The sequence below is a fragment of the Hyla sarda genome, unplaced genomic scaffold (assembly GCF_029499605.1).
Source record: "Hyla sarda isolate aHylSar1 unplaced genomic scaffold, aHylSar1.hap1 scaffold_1402, whole genome shotgun sequence".
In the NCBI taxonomy this organism is placed as follows: Eukaryota; Metazoa; Chordata; class Amphibia; order Anura; family Hylidae; genus Hyla; species Hyla sarda.
The window spans coordinates 340-18,912 of NW_026608032.1; the positions used below are offsets into that span (position 1 = coordinate 340).

The 18,573-nt window shown below is 45.8% G+C and overlaps 1 protein-coding gene across 1 annotated transcript; it reads right to left on the minus strand.

The window, feature by feature from the left end:
* Nucleotides 1–9,471: 9,471 nt before the first annotated feature.
* LOC130306746 (uncharacterized) lies at nucleotides 9,472–10,420 on the minus strand. The gene is made up of 2 exons (XM_056552128.1): nucleotides 10,168–10,420; nucleotides 9,472–10,081 (listed from the first exon to the last, which is right to left on the minus strand). Exons 1-2 carry the CDS (start codon nucleotides 10,290–10,292, stop codon nucleotides 9,481–9,483), a joined length of 726 nt encoding a protein of 241 aa, XP_056408103.1. The 5' UTR covers nucleotides 10,293–10,420; the 3' UTR covers nucleotides 9,472–9,480.
* Between the last annotated feature and the right edge of the window lie 8,153 nt (nucleotides 10,421–18,573).

Sequence of the window (18,573 nt, forward strand, 5' to 3'; positions counted from 1 at the left end):
CCCCACTGCATCTCTCATGACCCCCATAACACCCCTCCTGCATCTCTCATGACCCCATAACACCCCTCCTGCATCTCTCATGACCCCCATAACACCCCCCTGCATCTCTCATGACCCCCATAACACCCCCCCTGCATCTCTCATGACCCCCATAACACCCCCCTGCATCTCTCAATGACCCCCATAACACCCCTGCATCTCTGACCCCAACCCCTGCTCTCATGACCCCATAACACCCTCCTGCATCTCTCATGACCCCCATAACACCCCCCTGCATCTCTCATGACCCCCATAACACCCCTCCTGCATCTCTCATGACCCCCATAACACCCCCCTGCATCTCTCATGACCCCCATAACACCCCCTGCATCTCATGACCCCATAACACCCCTGCATCTCTCATGACCCCCATAACACCCCTGCATCTCTCATGACCCCCATAACACCTCCTGCATCTCTCATGACCCCCATAACACCCCCTGCATCTCTCATGACCCCCATAACACCCCCTGCATCTCTCATGACCCCCATAACACCCTCCTGCATCTCTCATGACCCCCATAACACCCCTCCTGCATCTCTCATGACCCCCATAACACCCCTCCTGCATCTCTCATGACCCCCATAACACCCCTCCTGCATCTCTCATGACCCCCATAACACCCCCTGCATGTCTCATGACCCCATAACACCCCCCTGCATCTCTCATGACCCCCATAACACCCCTCCTGCATCTCTCATGATCCCCATAACACCCCTCCTGCATCTCTCATGACCCCCATAACACCCCCTGCATCTCTCATGACCCCCATAACACCCCCCTGCATCTCTCATGACCCCCATAACACCCCTCCTGCATCTCTCATGATCCCCATAACACCCCTCCTGCATCTCTCATGACCCCATAACACCCCCTGCATCTCTCATGACCCCCATAACACCCCCTGCATCTCTCATGACCCCATAACACCCCTCCTGCATCTCTCATGACCCCATAACACCCCCTGCATCTCTCATGACCCCCATAACACCCCCCTGCATCTCTCATGACCCCCATAACACCCCCTGCATCTCTCATGACCCCCATAACACCCCTCCTGCATCTCTCATGACCCCATAACACCCCTCCTGCATCTCTCATGACCCCCATGACCCCCCCCCCCCACACACACACACACACACACACACACACACACACACAAACACCTCTCATCACCATTGCAGTCCCCTGACAACCATACAATCCCCCGGGCCCCCCGCACCAGTTTACTTACCCTGCCGGGGATCGTTGCAGAGGCGGGAGTCTGCTGCTGCTCCTGTCACTGCACGGAGGATGCTGGAGGTTCCCGCGGGGACGCAAGCAGGGACAGGTCAGGTGATTGGCGTAGACGTGCGTGCCTGCGCGGGGCACGTGACGTCTCTACTCCAATCATCCCCTGACCTGTCCGGTGCCGGCCCTGCTTTGTTTCTTAAGGGGCCCGCGCCCCTCAAAAATGTAATTTTGGTGAAATGTGCGGGCCCCCCGAAGTGTCCCGTCGCTACAGGACGGGCAAGCACCGGCTCTGCTCGGGGCCCCCCAGCCAGCTCGGGGCCCCAAGCAATTGCTTGGTTTGCCGGTCCGGTAGCGACGGGCCTGGGGACTATACTGCACCAATGTGTGGGACTATACTGCACCTAATGTGGGGAACTATACTGCACCTAATGTGGGGAACTATACTGCACCTAATGTGGGGAGAACTATACTGCACCTAATGTGGGGGAACTATACTGCACCTAATGTGGAGGGAACTGTACTGCACCTAATGTGGAGAGCTATACTGCACCTAATGTGGGGGCACTATACTGCACCTAATGAGGGGGTGGGACTATATACTGCACCTAATGTGGGGGAACTATACTGTCAACCTAATGTGGGGAGCTATACTGTACCTAATGTGGGGAACTATACTGCACCTAATGAGGGGGGGGGGGGGGACTATATATTGCACCTAATGTGGGGGAACTATACTGCCAACCTAATGTGGGGATCTATACTGCACCTAATGTGGAGGGAACTGTACTGCACCTAATGTGGAGAGCTATACTGCAACTAATGTGGAGAACTATACTGCACCTAATGTGGAGAACTATACTGCACCTAATGTGGGGAGAACTATACTGCACCTAATGTGGGGAGAACTATACTGCACCTAATGTGGGGAGAACTATACTGCACCTAATGTGGGGATTACTATACTGCACCTAATGTGGGGAGAACTATACTGCACCTAATGTGGGGGACTATACTGCACCTAATGTGGGGAGAACTATACTGCACCTAATGTGGGGAGAACTATACTGCACCTAATGTGTGGGACTATACTGCACCTAATGTGGGGAACTATACTGCACCTAATGTGGGGGAACTATACTGTACCTAATATGGGGAGAACTATACTGCACCTGAAGTGGGGGAACTATACAGCCAACCTAATGTGGGGGAACTATACTGCACCTAATGTGGGGGACTGTACTGCACCCAATGTGGGGGACTATACTGCACCTAATGTGGGGAGAACTATACTGCACCTAATGTGGGGGAACTATACTGCACCTAATGTGGGGAACTATACTGCACCTAATGTGGGGAACTACACTGCACCTAATGTGGGGGAACTATACTGCACCTAATGAGGGGGGACTATATACTGCACACCTAATGTGGGGGAACTATACTGCCAACCTAATGTGGGGAGCTATACTGCACCTAATGTGGAAGGAACTGTACTGCACCTAATGTGGAGAGCTATACTGTACCTAATGTGGTGAACTATACTGCATCTAATGTGCGGGAACTATACTGCACCTAATGAGGGGGGGGGGGGATTATATACTGCACCTAATGTGGGGGAACTATAATGCCAGCCTAATGTGGAGAGCTATACTGCACCTAATGTGCAGGGAACTGTACTGCACCTAATGTGGAGAGCTATACTGCACCTAATGTGGAGAGCTATACTGCACCTAGTGTGGGGAGAACTATACTGCACCTAATGTGGGGAGAACTATACTGCACCTAATGTGGGGAGAACTATACTGCACCTAATGTGGGGAGAACTATACTGCACCTAATGTGGGGAGAACTATACTGCACCTAATGTGGGGAGAACTATACTGCACCTAATGTGGGGAGAACTATACTGCACCTAATGTGGGGAGAACTATACTGCACCTAATGTGGGGGAACTATACTGTATCTAATGTGGGGAGAACTATACTGCACGTGAAGTGGGGGAACTATACTGCACCTAATGTGGGGAGAACTATACTGCACCTAATGTGAAGAGCTATACTGCACCTAATGTGGGGGAACTATACTGCACCTAATGTGGGGAGAACTATACTGCACCTAATGTGGAGGGAAGTATACTGCACCTAATGTGGGGAGAACTATACTGCACCTAATGTGGGGAACTATACTGCACCTAATGTGGGGGAACTATACTGCACCTAATGTGGGGAGAACTATACTGCACCAATGTGTGGGACTATACTGCACCTAATGTGGGGGAACTATACTGCACCTAATGTGGGGAGAACTATACTGCACCTAATGTGGGGAGAACTATACTGCACCTAATGTGGAGGGAACTATACTGCACCTAATATGGGGAGAACTATACTGCACCTAATGTGGGGGAACTATACTGCACCTAATGTGAGGAACTATACTGCACCTAATGTGGGGGAACTATACTGCACCTAATGAGGGGGGGATTATATACTGCACCTAATGTGGGGGAACTATACTGCCAACCTAATGTGGGGAGCTATACTGCACCTAATGTGGAGGGAACTGTACTGCACCTAATGTGGAGAGCTATACTGCACCTAATGTGGGGGCACTATACTGCACCTAATGAGGGGTGGGACTATATACTGCACCTAATGTGGGGGAACTATACTGTCAACCTAATGTGGGGAGCTATACTGTACCTAATGTGGGGAACTATACTGCACCTAATGAGGGGGGGGGGGGACTATATATTGCACCTAATGTGGGGGAACTATACTGCCAACCTAATGTGGGGATCTATACTGCACCTAATGTGGAGGGAACTGTACTGCACCTAATGTGGAGAGCTATACTGCAACTAATGTGGAGAACTATACTGCACCTAATGTGGAGAACTATACTGCACCTAATGTGGGGAGAACTATACTGCACCTAATGTGGGGAGAACTATACTGCACCTAATGTGGGGAGAACTATACTGCACCTAATGTGGGGATTACTATACTGCACCTAATGTGGGGAGAACTATACTGCACCTAATGTGGGGGACTATACTGCACCTAATGTGGGGAGAACTATACTGCACCTAATGTGGGGAGAACTATACTGCACCTAATGTGTGGGACTATACTGCACCTAATGTGGGGAACTATACTGCACCTAATGTGGGGGAACTATACTGTACCTAATATGGGGAGAACTATACTGCACCTGAAGTGGGGGAACTATACAGCCAACCTAATGTGGGGGAACTATACTGCACCTAATGTGGGGGACTGTACTGCACCCAATGTGGGGGACTATACTGCACCTAATGTGGGGAGAACTATACTGCACCTAATGTGGGGGAACTATACTGCACCTAATGTGGGGAACTATACTGCACCTAATGTGGGGAACTACACTGCACCTAATGTGGGGGAACTATACTGCACCTAATGAGGGGGGACTATATACTGCACCTAATGTGGGGGAACTATACTGCCAACCTAATGTGGGGAGCTATACTGCACCTAATGTGGAAGGAACTGTACTGCACCTAATGTGGAGAGCTATACTGTACCTAATGTGGTGAACTATACTGCATCTAATGTGCGGGAACTATACTGCACCTAATGAGGGGGGGGGGGGATTATATACTGCACCTAATGTGGGGGAACTATAATGCCAGCCTAATGTGGAGAGCTATACTGCACCTAATGTGCAGGGAACTGTACTGCACCTAATGTGGAGAGCTATACTGCACCTAATGTGGAGAGCTATACTGCACCTAGTGTGGGGAGAACTATACTGCACCTAATGTGGGGAGAACTATACTGCACCTAATGTGGGGAGAACTATACTGCACCTAATGTGGGGAGAACTATACTGCACCTAATGTGGGGAGAACTATACTGCACCTAATGTGGGGAGAACTATACTGCACCTAATGTGGGGAGAACTATACTGCACCTAATGTGGGGAGAACTATACTGCACCTAATGTGGGGGAACTATACTGTATCTAATGTGGGGAGAACTATACTGCACGTGAAGTGGGGGAACTATACTGCACCTAATGTGGGGAGAACTATACTGCACCTAATGTGAAGAGCTATACTGCACCTAATGTGGGGGAACTATACTGCACCTAATGTGGGGAGAACTATACTGCACCTAATGTGGAGGGAAGTATACTGCACCTAATGTGGGGAGAACTATACTGCACCTAATGTGGGGAACTATACTGCACCTAATGTGGGGGAACTATACTGCACCTAATGTGGGGAGAACTATACTGCACCAATGTGTGGGACTATACTGCACCTAATGTGGGGGAACTATACTGCACCTAATGTGGGGAGAACTATACTGCACCTAATGTGGGGAGAACTATACTGCACCTAATGTGGAGGGAACTATACTGCACCTAATATGGGGAGAACTATACTGCACCTAATGTGGGGGAACTATACTGCACCTAATGTGAGGAACTATACTGCACCTAATGTGGGGGAACTATACTGCACCTAATGAGGGGGGGATTATATACTGCACCTAATGTGGGGGAACTATACTGCCAACCTAATGTGGGGAGCTATACTGCACCTAATGTGGAGGGAACTGTACTGCACCTAATGTGGAGAGCTATACTGCACCTAATGTGGGGCACTATACTGCACCTAATGAGGGGGTGGGACTATATACTGCACCTAATGTGGGGGAACTATACTGTCAACCTAATGTGGGGAGCTATACTGTACCTAATGTGGGGAACTATACTGCACCTAATGAGGGGGGGGGGGGACTATATATTGCACCTAATGTGGGGGAACTATACTGCCAACCTAATGTGGGGATCTATACTGCACCTAATGTGGAGGGAACTGTACTGCACCTAATGTGGAGAGCTATACTGCAACTAATGTGGAGAACTATACTGCACCTAATGTGGAGAACTATACTGCACCTAATGTGGGGAGAACTATACTGCACCTAATGTGGGGAGAACTATACTGCACCTAATGTGGGGAGAACTATACTGCACCTAATGTGGGGATTACTATACTGCACCTAATGTGGGGAGAACTATACTGCACCTAATGTGGGGGACTATACTGCACCTAATGTGGGGAGAACTATACTGCACCTAATGTGGGGAGAACTATACTGCACCTAATGTGTGGGACTATACTGCACCTAATGTGGGGAACTATACTGCACCTAATGTGGGGGGAACTATACTGTACCTAATATGGGGAGAACTATACTGCACCTGAAGTGGGGAACTATACAGCCAACCTAATGTGGGGGAACTATACTGCACCTAATGTGGGGGACTGTACTGCACCCAATGTGGGGGACTATACTGCACCTAATGTGGGGAGAACTATACTGCACCTAATGTGGGGGAACTATACTGCACCTAATGTGGGGAACTATACTGCACCTAATGTGGGGAACTACACTGCACCTAATGTGGGGGAACTATACTGCACCTAATGAGGGGGGACTATATACTGCACCTAATGTGGGGGAACTATACTGCCAACCTAATGTGGGGAGCTATACTGCACCTAATGTGGAAGGAACTGTACTGCACCTAATGTGGAGAGCTATACTGTACCTAATGTGGTGAACTATACTGCATCTAATGTGCGGGAACTATACTGCACCTAATGAGGGGGGGGGGGGGGATTATATACTGCACCTAATGTGGGGGAACTATAATGCCAGCCTAATGTGGAGAGCTATACTGCACCTAATGTGCAGGGAACTGTACTGCACCTAATGTGGAGAGCTATACTGCACCTAATGTGGAGAGCTATACTGCACCTAATGTGGGGAGAACTATACTGCACCTAATGTGGGGAGAACTATACTGCACCTAATGTGGGGAGAACTATACTGCACCTAATGTGGGGAGAACTATACTGCACCTAATGTGGGGAGAACTATACTGCACCTAATGTGGGGAGAACTATACTGCACCTAATGTGGGGAGAACTATACTGCACCTAATGTGGGGGAACTATACTGTATCTAATGTGGGGAGAACTATACTGCACGTGAAGTGGGGGAACTATACTGCACCTAATGTGGGGAGAACTATACTGCACCTAATGTGAAGAGCTATACTGCACCTAATGTGGGGAACTATACTGCCCCTAATGTGGGGAACTATACTGCACTTAATGTGGGGAACTATACTGCACCTAATGTGGAGAACTATACTGCACCTAATGTGGGGGAACTATACTGCCAAACTAATGTGGGGAGCTATACTGCACCTAATGTGGAGGGAACTGTACTGCACCTAATGTGGAGAGCTATACTGCACCTAATGTGGGGAGAACTATACTGCACCTAATGTGGGGGAACTATACTGCACCTAATGTGGGGAGAACTATACTGCACCTAATGTGGGGAGAACTATACTGCACCTAATGTGGGGAGAACTATACTGCACCTAATGTGGCGGACTATACTGCACCTAATGTGGGGGAACTATACTGTACCTAATGTGGGGAGAACTATACTGCACCTAAAGTGGGGGAACTATACAGCACCTGAAGTGGGGGAACTATACTGCACCTTATGTGGGGGACTATACTGCACCTAATGTGGGGGACTATACTGCACCTAATGTGGGGAGAACTATACTGCACCTAATGTGGGGGACTATACTGCACCTAATGTGGGGGACTATACTGCACCTAATGTGGGGGAACTATACTGTACCTAATGTGGGGAGAACTATACTGCACCTGAAGTGGGGGAACTATACTGCACCTAATGTGGGGAGAACTATACTGCACCTAATGAGGGGGACTATACTGCACCTAATGTGGGGGAACTATACTGCACCTAATGTGGGGGAACTATACTGCACACCTAATGTGGGTGAGCTATACTCTTTACCTAATGTGGGGGGAACTATACAAAAATATAAAATTGTACTATTTTGATCCCTATAACTCTTATTTTTCTGTATATGGGGATGTGAGGGTCATTTTTTGCGCTGTGATTTGTAGTTTTTATCGGTACCATTTTTGTTTTGATGGGACTTTTCAATAGCTTTTTAGATATTTTTTTTATAGTATTTGAAGTGACCAAAATTGTTCAAATCTAGTTAGTGCACTACTATGACTTTTGGGGCCCCACTTTTGATTTTGCCTAAGGCCACGCTAAGCCTAAAACCGGCCCTGATTATAAGGGAGTGTTGTGCCATTTTACTTTTTGAATTTGTGGTGGACTATGATCAGGTCTTGGTCGCTGACACCACTTTATTGAAACATTTGGCAAAGTACTGGTGTATTCCTTCTGTGATATATATATATATGTATAGCCACGCAAAGTGATACGCCTGTGCTCGGTGGCTGTTTGCCGGCACAATGACACAATGCTGTGGGGCTGGTATACAGTAATTTCCAGGGCTGGATTTCATCCCCAGTCCGGCCCTGTCCCAAGGATAGGGGATAAGTTTCAGATTGCGGGGGTCCGACCGCTGGGGGGCCCCGTGATCTCCTGTACGGGGCCCTGGCTCGCTGGCCAGATAGCGCAGGTTGACCGCCAGATGAAGGGGCAGCCGACACGCCCCCTCAAAAAAAGCGCTATAGCAGAGCCAGAGATATCCAAAGGCAGCGCTGCATCAGTCCCCCAAAAAATGTGAGTTCCTGGATTTAAATATCTATATTCAGGATGGCTGTTCGCATACTGCCAACTATTTTAAGGAGGTGGATGCAAACAGATACCTCGACTTTAACAGTTGCCATCTTAAATAATGGAAGAAGAACATTCCATTCGGTCAAATGAAAAGAATCCGAAGGAATTGTTCTTCCACACAAAAATACCTACAACAACTAGAGAACCTGGAGGATGGTTTTAAACAAAAAGGGTATCCCAAACCCCTTATACAAGGAGCACGCCAGAGAGTGGACGAATTAGAACAAAGTGCTTGCTTGAAAAATAATAAACAGGGTAATGCAGAGGGGGGTTATAATGAGGAATTTGATTCTGTTTTTCTAACTAGGTATTACACTTCACACACCAATATTTTTTTAAATTTTTTTTTATTTTTTTTTGTATAGGTAATATCACCAGCTCATATTATTGTGTCATGATTACTGGCACCATATGTAGTCCCCCAGTTATTCTTCTTTAGATGTTTTCCGTGTCCTGTGCAGTATCTCTCCCAGAAGTCCACTTGATGGCCCCCGTGGTGGTCTACACCCCGAAGTCATCAATTTTTACTCTAAGAGAGAGTGTGCAGCTGTTTCTGGAGACGGTCAACAATAACCTCTGCATGGTGGAATAATAGGTCACGATGTTTATCAGGATCAGTAGAAGCATCACCCACTCGATGATTATGATGGGGATTTCACGGATCTCGTCCCAGTCTTCATCATTATGGAATAATTCCTTTAATGTTTCATATCCAAAATAGAAAACTACACAGACAAAAGTCAGGCCACAGCAGGTGCATCTACTATGGTGGATGACTTTTTTTGCTCCTGGAAATTTATACATCTGGATGGACTGCCCAAGGTAGTATAAGGCTTCACATGTAATGGAAATTATCGTGCTGACAAAGTGTATCCTGGGATATTCTTCGGGGGACAATACATGCATAACAGCTGTGGAAAAACAGGAGGCCCACACAATGGCCAGCAGGATCCTCTGGATCAGGACCTGATGACCCCTGAACTCTTCAGTATGCATAACCATATACTTATAAATAAGAAAGGTTAGTACCAAAGTGCCAATGGACGTCCCTATGAATCCAATTCTGAATAATATGCTTTCGGGAAAGACATTTCCCACGTCACTGTGAAGGAAAAGAAACCAATGTTATTATGGATATTTCCTCACTCCCAACCCATGAAATAAGAATCATGTGCTTGTTTATCTTACCTGATGCTCATCAGTGGCGAGGCTGCATGGCCGAGGACGACCGTCATGATGTAGCTGGTGGCAAGCCAGGCTGCACACCAAAACGCCAACAGGAGGGGGACGAACCCCAGTCCTTTTAGCTCCATTTCAGACAAGTAGAAAAAGAAGACGCTAATCTCACTATTCTCACTAATCGCACTGGAACAGACTGAAGGCTCGGGCGGCTGTCAGTGGGATGTCAGGCCTCCAGCTGTCTATGACATCACATGTGACATGTCAGAATGACTGCTTGTTTCTTTGAGCTGCCATGATTTAGTATCTGCTATAGACAGAACCTGATGTTTTTACTATGGACCTTACAGACCTCAGAACCCAAGTAATTAGTGCAGGGGCTCCATTTTGATCATCTCATATTTCACATTATTTGAGTTCCAGGGCTCAGATACATTTGCACCCTCTATAGCAGTGGTCTTCAAGCTGTGAACCCCCAACCGCTGCAGAACCACAACTCCCAGCATGCCCAGACAGCAACTTTGCATAAGGAAATAGTCTAATTAAACTTTTCTTATATATAGAATCCCTGAAATCTCCAATCTCTCCTTTTATTGCTTTATGATCTGTGTTACTTATTTGTAAAAAACAATGTTTCTGATTGTCTTCCCCCCACACACTTATGGGCTATCTCTTCAAACGACTTTATTTGACCTAAAGCGTATAATTGATTTACATAAATAAGCCCCTTTTCATCCAAAAGAGTGAATCTTTAATTTTAAGGAACTCTTTAAGTGCTTTATTCGACCATAATGAAGTAAAGTCAAAACTCCATGTGATTTAAAAAATAAATGTAAGTTCCCCCCATACTTAATTATCTAGATATGCATGGGTGTAGTGAGTATCCCAGCTTCCAAAATCTCAAAAATATCCTTCATTTTTCAGAGGCTTTTTCAAAAATGAAAGAAGCGATCTGATTGGTTGCTATGGGCAACTCAGAAACTTTTCCTCTGGGCAGGTTTTGATAAATCTCCCTCTATGGGGGAGATTCATCAAGACCAGTGTAGAGGAAGAGTTGTGCAGTTGCCCATAGCAACCAATCAGATTGCTTCTTTCATTTTTCACAATGCCTTTGCAAAATGAAAGAAGCGATCTGATTGGTTGCTATGGGCAACTCAGCAGATTTTCCTGGAAAAGTTTCTCAGTTGCCCATAGCAACCAATCAGATTACTTCCTTCATTTTTCAGAGACTTTTTCAAAAATGAAAGAACCGATCTGATTGGTTGCTATGGGCAACTCAGCAGCTTTCCCCATAGACCACAATGGGCCTACTGGTTTCAATGGGCAAAAAATCAGAGTTAATGCACTAGACACAGTTCTCTATACCATTAACCCCTTCCCGACCTATGACATACCTGTACGTCATGGGTGGCAAGGTGTTCCCGACCCATGACATACAGGTACGTCATGAACATTTTTGCCGCTACTCGCGGCATCCCGCAGCGCCCGGTAAGATGGTGGCTATCACTGATAGCCAGCCATCTTACCATGCGACCACGGGGGGTTTCATCCCCCACCCCCCCCAGCGATCGCTGCTATCAGCTGGTCAAATCTGACTAGCTAATAGCAGCGTTTCGCTATCAGAATATTTAGCAGCGCGGTGTGTAAGTCCCGATCACGGGGATCGGGACACACACCGCTCTGCTAAGTGTCCCTTACCCATCCCCCGGCATCACTTACCCGACCATGCGGTGTCCCGAGTGGTCCCGTTGCGAGCGACGTCCTCCAGGCGGTCCCGGCGGCGCTGCGTCCCGGAGGTGAGTTTCCGGCAGCAGTGCGGCATCTTCATTGGCAGCAGTGAGATCGCCGTAAAGCGATCTCACTGCTGCCTCTGGGAGTTTCAAAACGGCAACTCCCAGCATGCCCAGACAGCCTTTGGCTTTCTGGGCATGCTGGGAGTTGTAGTTTTGTAACATCTGGAGGTCCACAGTTTGGAGACCACTGTATAATGGTCTCCAATCTGTGCTGTTCCAGATGTTGCAAAACTACAACTCCCAGCATGCTCAGTCTGTCCAGGCATGCTGGGAGTTGTAGTTCTCTAACATCTGGAAGAGCATAGATTGGAGACCATTATACAGTGGTCTCCAAACTGTGGACCTCCAGATATTGCAAAACTACAACTCCCAGCATGCCCAGACTGCCCAAGCATGCTGGAAGTTGTAGTTCGGCAACATCTGATCCTTCAGATATTGCCGAACTACAACTTCCAGCATGCTTGGGCAGTCTGGGCATGCTGGGAGTTGTAGTTTTGCAACAACTGGAGGCACACTAGTTGGGAAACATTGTCCGTTTCCTACCTCTGTGCCTCCAGCTGTTTCAATTGTTGCAAAACTATAACTCCCAGCATGCACTGACAGACCATGCATGCTGGGAGTTGTAGTTTTGCAACAGCTGGAGGCACACTGGTTTGGAAACGCAAAGTTTGGTTGCAAAACACTTTAAGTTAAGTAATAAACTTTCGTGTTTCCAAACCAGTGTGCCTCCAGCTGTTGCAAAACTACAACTCCCAGCATGCACGGACAGCCAAAGGGCATGCTCGGAGTTTGCAACAGCTGGATGTTTGCCCCCTCCCCCCAATGTGAATGTACAGGGTACACTCACATGGGCGGAGGTTTACAGTGAGTGCTGCAAGTTTGAGATGGCGCAAAATTTGCGCTGCAGCTCAAACTCCCAGCGGCAAACTTGCTGTGAACCTCTGCCCATGTGACTGTACCCTAAAAACACTACACTACACTAACACTAACCTAAAATAAAAAGTTAAAAACACTACATATACACATTATCCCTACACAGCCCCCCTCCCCCAAAAAAATGAAAAACGTCTGGTACGCTACTGTTTCCAAAACGGAGCCTCCAGCTGTTGCAAAATAATAACTCCCAGTATTGCCGGACAGCCATTGACTGTCCAGGCATGCTGGGAGTTTTGCAACAGCTGGAGGCACCCTGTTTGGGAATCATTGGCATAGAATAACCCTATATCCACCCCTATGCAAATCCCTAATTCAGGCCTCAAATGCGCATGGCGCTCTCTCACTTTGGAGCCCTGTCGTATTTCAGGGCAACAGTTTTGGGACACATATGGGGTATTGCCGTACTCGGGAGAAATTGCCTTACAAATTTTGGGGGGCTTTTTCTTTAACCCCTTATGAAAAGGTGAAGTTGGGGTCTACACCAGCATGTTAGTGTAAAAAAATTATTTTTTTACTCTGACATGCTGGTGTTGCCCTATACTTTTCATTTTCACAAGAGGTAAAAGGGGAAAAAAGATCCTCTAAATTTGTAATGCAATTTCTCCCGAGTATGGAGATACCCCATATGTGGGCGCAAAGTGCTCTGGGGGCGCACAACAAGGCTCAGAAGGGAGAGTGCACCATGTACATTTGAGGCGATTTGCACAGGGGTGGGTGATTGTTACAGCAGTTCTCGGAATCAGAATGATAAGTAAAAGCATTCCAGAGTTATTAATGTTTAAAGTGACAGTGGTCAGATTTTCAAAAAATGCCCAGGACCTGAAGGTGAAAATGGGCTGGGTCATGAAGGGGTTAAAGGGGTACTCCGGTGAAAACCTTTTTTTTCTTTTAAATCAACTGGCTCCGGAAAGTTAAACAGATTTGTAAATTACTTCTATTAAAAAATCGTAATCTTTCCTGTACTTATTAGCTGCTGAATACTACCGAGGAAATTATTTTCTTTTTGGAATGCTCTCTGATGACATCACGAGCACAGTGCTCTCTGCTGACGTTATAATAATAATAATAATAATAAGTCTTTATTTATTGTTGTCCTTAGTGGGATTTGAACCCTCTCCAGCTCCACTATATCTTTCTTGTACACTGGTGCTCAGTACTGTACACAGTACTCTATGTGAGGACTGACTAGTGATTTGTACAGCGGTAGAATTATTTCCTTGTCGTCGGCATCTATGCCCCTATTGATGTACCCCATGATTTTATTAGCCTTGGCAGCAGCTGCCCGACACTGGTCACTACAGCTAAGTTTACTGTTACCTAAGGCTCCTACGTCCTTTTCCATGTCAGTCGTCCTAAGTGTTCTTCCATTTAATACATAATCCCAGCTCGGATTTTTGCATTACCTTACAGTTATCAGTGTTGAACCTCATCTGCCACTTCCCAGCCCAAACCTCCAACCTATCCAGATCCATTTGTAACAGTGCACTGTCCTCTATAGTGTTTACCACTTTACACAGTTTGGTGTCATCTGCAAAGATTGCTACTTTACTATTCAACCCCTCTGCAAGGTCATTCATGAATATATTAAATAGGACAGGACCCAAGACAGACCCCTGTGGTACCCCACTAGTAACAGTCACCCAATCAGAATAAGTACCATTAATAAACACCCTCTGTTTCCTATCATTGAGCCAGTTACTTACCCACTTGCGCACATTCTCCCCCAGCCCAAACCTTCTCATTTTATGCACCAACCTTTTATGTGGAACCGTATCAAATGCTTTGGAAAAATCCAGATATACGACATCCAGCGATTGCCCCTGGTCCAGTCTTGTGCTCACCTCCTCATAAAAGCTGATCAGGTTAGTTTGACAGGATCAATCCCTCATAAATCCATGCTGATACAGGGTCATACATTTATTTTTATCAAGATATTCCAAAATAGCATCTCTTAGGAAACCCTCAAACAATTTACCGAGGTTAAACTAACAGGTCTATAATTCCCGGGGTCACCTTTTGACCCCTTCTTAAATATTGGCACCACATTTGCCATGCGCCAGTCCTGGGGAACAGTCCCTGTCACTATAGAGTCCCTGAATATAAAAAATTGGGGTCTGTCTATTACATTACTTTTGTAAATAGTCCGCCTCTTCCAAACCACATTTAACACACTGTGAAGTGATTCTCACCCCTATCCTATGTAAATGAAGCGCGGAATAGTGGGTCTTGTGTAATATCTTAAATTGTGTAATTTTATGTTCCATATCACGAGAAACCTTGCTTATATTTTGGGCCATAATGTCCCAATCTTCCTCAGACACAGTACCCACTATTCCGGACCATTTGTCTTTAATTCTGTCGATCCCCCTTACTCCAATAATCTTATTTAATTTCTTATACAAAATTGATATTCCTTTTTTTTTTTTAAAGTGCTCTATTTGAGTTAGTGCTTCTATGAAATTGTGTTTCTGTGCTACATATATCTCCTTATCTATCGTGTTATGGAATGCATGACTAACTTGCCAATAGTACAGCCAATCGTTATCACTAATATCATACCCCCTTTTTATGTGCTCAAATGAAAAGAGTTGTCCTTTATCAAATAATTGTTCCAGTCGTTTTATACCCTTACTATCCCAAAAAATTGACTCACACTTCACCAATTCTTTAAATTTATTGTTACCCCATAGGGGTGTGAACCCAAAACTATTTCCTACATGTAATTCTCCCTTTAATCTTTCCCATACTTTCCTATATTTATACAATAACATCGTGTTATTTGACCCACTCTCCTCATAATCATCTAATTCCAACACCTCATATATGTTCACTTTCTTCTTTTCTACTACAATCTTCTCCAGATATCTAAAATTTCTCCAATTCACGATTCGTACCAACTGCGCGGCCATGTAATAAACAAAGAAATTGGGCATATCCAATCCCCCCCTATCTCCAGGGGCCATAAAATATCTGTACTTCAGACGAACCCTTTTTGTTCCCCATAACAATCTACCCAGTATCACTTCTATCTTCCGGAACCAGCATTTGCCGATCCACACTGGCGAGGCAGCAAGAAAAAAAAGGATCTGTGGGAGGACCACCATTTTTATTATCGCCATCCTTTCTGACATAGAGAAGGGCATTTTAATCCATACTTCTACTCTCTTTGCTAAACTATTCAAAAGGGGCCGTATATTGTTAATCACAAACCTATCATTCGTGGCTGCTATTTTTACTCCCAGATAATGGAAACATTCATTTTTTTTGAACACGGATAGTCTTCCCACCGTCTCCCCCATATCTTCATCCAGGGGGAGCATAGTAGATTTACTCCAATTCATGTCCAACCCAGATAGAGGGGCAAATGCCTCGAACATCTTAATGATACGATGTATTTTTTCTTGTGGGTTAGTTACAAAAAGGAGGATATCATCTACAAATAACAAGATCTTACTCTTCTCTCCATTTACTCCAAATCCCTCATAAACATCATTATCTCTTATCCAAGCAGCTAAGGGTTCAATATAAATTAAAAATAAAAAGGGTGAGAGGGGGCAGCCCTGCCTTGTTCCTCTACTTAGTTTGAATGGGTAGGAGGGGGTTCCATCTACCACCACACTCTCCTCGGGGTTAGTGTATAGTAGCTGAATATAACTCAAAAACCTCGGGCCCACCCTAACCCTCTTCAAAACTTCCCAGAGGTATTCCCACTCCACCCTGTCAAAAGCTTTAGTAGCATCCAATGACAGAATGGAGCGGGGGCCACGGGATCCACTCTGGATTGCTTCATACACCTGGTGGATATTGTCATGAACCGTTCTTCCTGACCTAAACCCTCCCTGGTCACCGCCCACCACTACCTCCACTACTTTATCCAATCTCCTTGCCAGTGCTTTCGCTATTATCTTTATATCTGTATTAAGCAAGGAGATATGAGCCCAAATCCAAGGGATCCTTATCTTTTTTCCTAATGAGTCTAATATTAGCCTCACACATAGATTTAGGGAGAACCCCCCCCCCCCTCCAGGATTCATTAATGATACCCAGCAGTTTTGGAAGCAGCAGGGTTGAGTATATTCTATATATCTAGAAAGGAATGCCGTCAGACCCAGGGGATGTATTCCCTTGGATTGATGCCAATGCCTCCTCCAATTCCTGGAGGGAGATTGGGTCATCCAGGGAGTCCCTGACATCCTCTGTCAAACTCGGAATATTAATTCCCCTCAAGAATTCCGCTACCTCCGCCCTATTAATATCGCTGCCCATATAGAGAATGGAGAAAAAAGAGCCAACCATTTGGGCTATTTCTTCTCTATCTGTGGTTATGCTGCCATCCTCCCTCCTCAGAGCCATAATACCACATTCGTCGCCTTGATTTTTAAGTAATCTTGACAGTGTCTTATTTGGTTTCCCTTTCTCAAAGAAATTAAATTGCCCACTGAAGAATAGTTTATTTTGTGCCTTTTTAAGTAGATATTCTTTATATTTCTCTTGAGCTGCCTTCAGTTCTAACAGCTGTTCCCACCACTATCCTCTTCTGTCCCTGTTTCTAATGTTGCCACTTTACTATTCAGTACTGATTCTTCCTGTGAGAATTCCTTTTTTTTTTAATTGATTCGCCCTATATATAGGCCCCTCAAGTATGCCTTCATAGTATCCCATACCACCTGAGGGTTTGCGGACTTATGATTAATCTCCCAGAATGCCTCTATTTCCTGTCTAAACCAGTCCTGGTCGCCCACTAATTCAATCCAGTGGGGGTTGAGCCGAAAGCCCAACCTTTTCCCACCCATTACCTTACCTCCAATTTCCACCACCACTGGGCAATGGTCCGATAGGGTTTTAGCTTTATACTGCACCCTGCTGGTCCAGGTCATTGCATTCTTATCACACAGGCATAAGTCAATTCGGGAAGCGGTGTTATATGAGGTACTAAAACATGAGTACTGTCTTACTCCTGGGTTTAGTTTCCGCCACCCATCAACCCAATTCATCTCTCCACAGTATCTCGCCAATGCTGTTTCGTTCCCCCCTACATTCCTACCTAATTTGTATCTGTCCATACTAGGGTCTATTACATTGTTCAAATCTCCAACTATCCATAATGCCGAATGTGTCTTACTTTCGCTATAGCTCACGAGGTCCCTCAGAACATCCACTCTAAAAGATGGAGGAATATAAACAAAAGCCAAGATGACTGCCCTATCTTCCCATATTCCATAAAGAAATACATATTGACCATACTTATCTACCTTTGCATTCTTAGTCTCGAATGGTACCCTCCTGTGAACATATACTGATACTCCCATGGAGTAGGAAGAGAGTCTGGAGTGGTATTCTTCTTTGGCCCACTTCCTTGGAAGTATCTGCTCATCTCTTGACCTATGGGTCTCAACTAAACATATGATCGCAGGAAGGCACCTCCGAATATAATCGAAGACTGCACACTTTTTAATTCTATCCGACATACCTCGTATGTTCCAGGCTAATAATTTAAGCATAGATATATTTGCCTAAGAGAAAAAAGAAAAGAGAGAAGAAGAAGAGAGAGAAAAAAAAAAAAAACCTCTTTTGATCATCCCGTGCCATCCCTCCCTCCTTTCCCTTATCCTCCCCCCCCCCCCCGCACCCCCCCCTCTCCCCATAATGCACCGTACTTCTACTATGCACTCCTATCCTAGTGACA

Coding starts and splice junctions, on each gene's coding strand:
- LOC130306746 (XM_056552128.1), bottom strand. CDS start 10,292: ATGGAGCTAAAAGGACTGGGGTTCGTCCCCCTCCTGTTGGCGTTTTGG. Junction 10,082..10,167: donor TCGCCACTGATGAGCATCAG/GTAAGATAAACA, acceptor TTTCCTTCACAG/TGACGTGGGAAATGTCTTTC.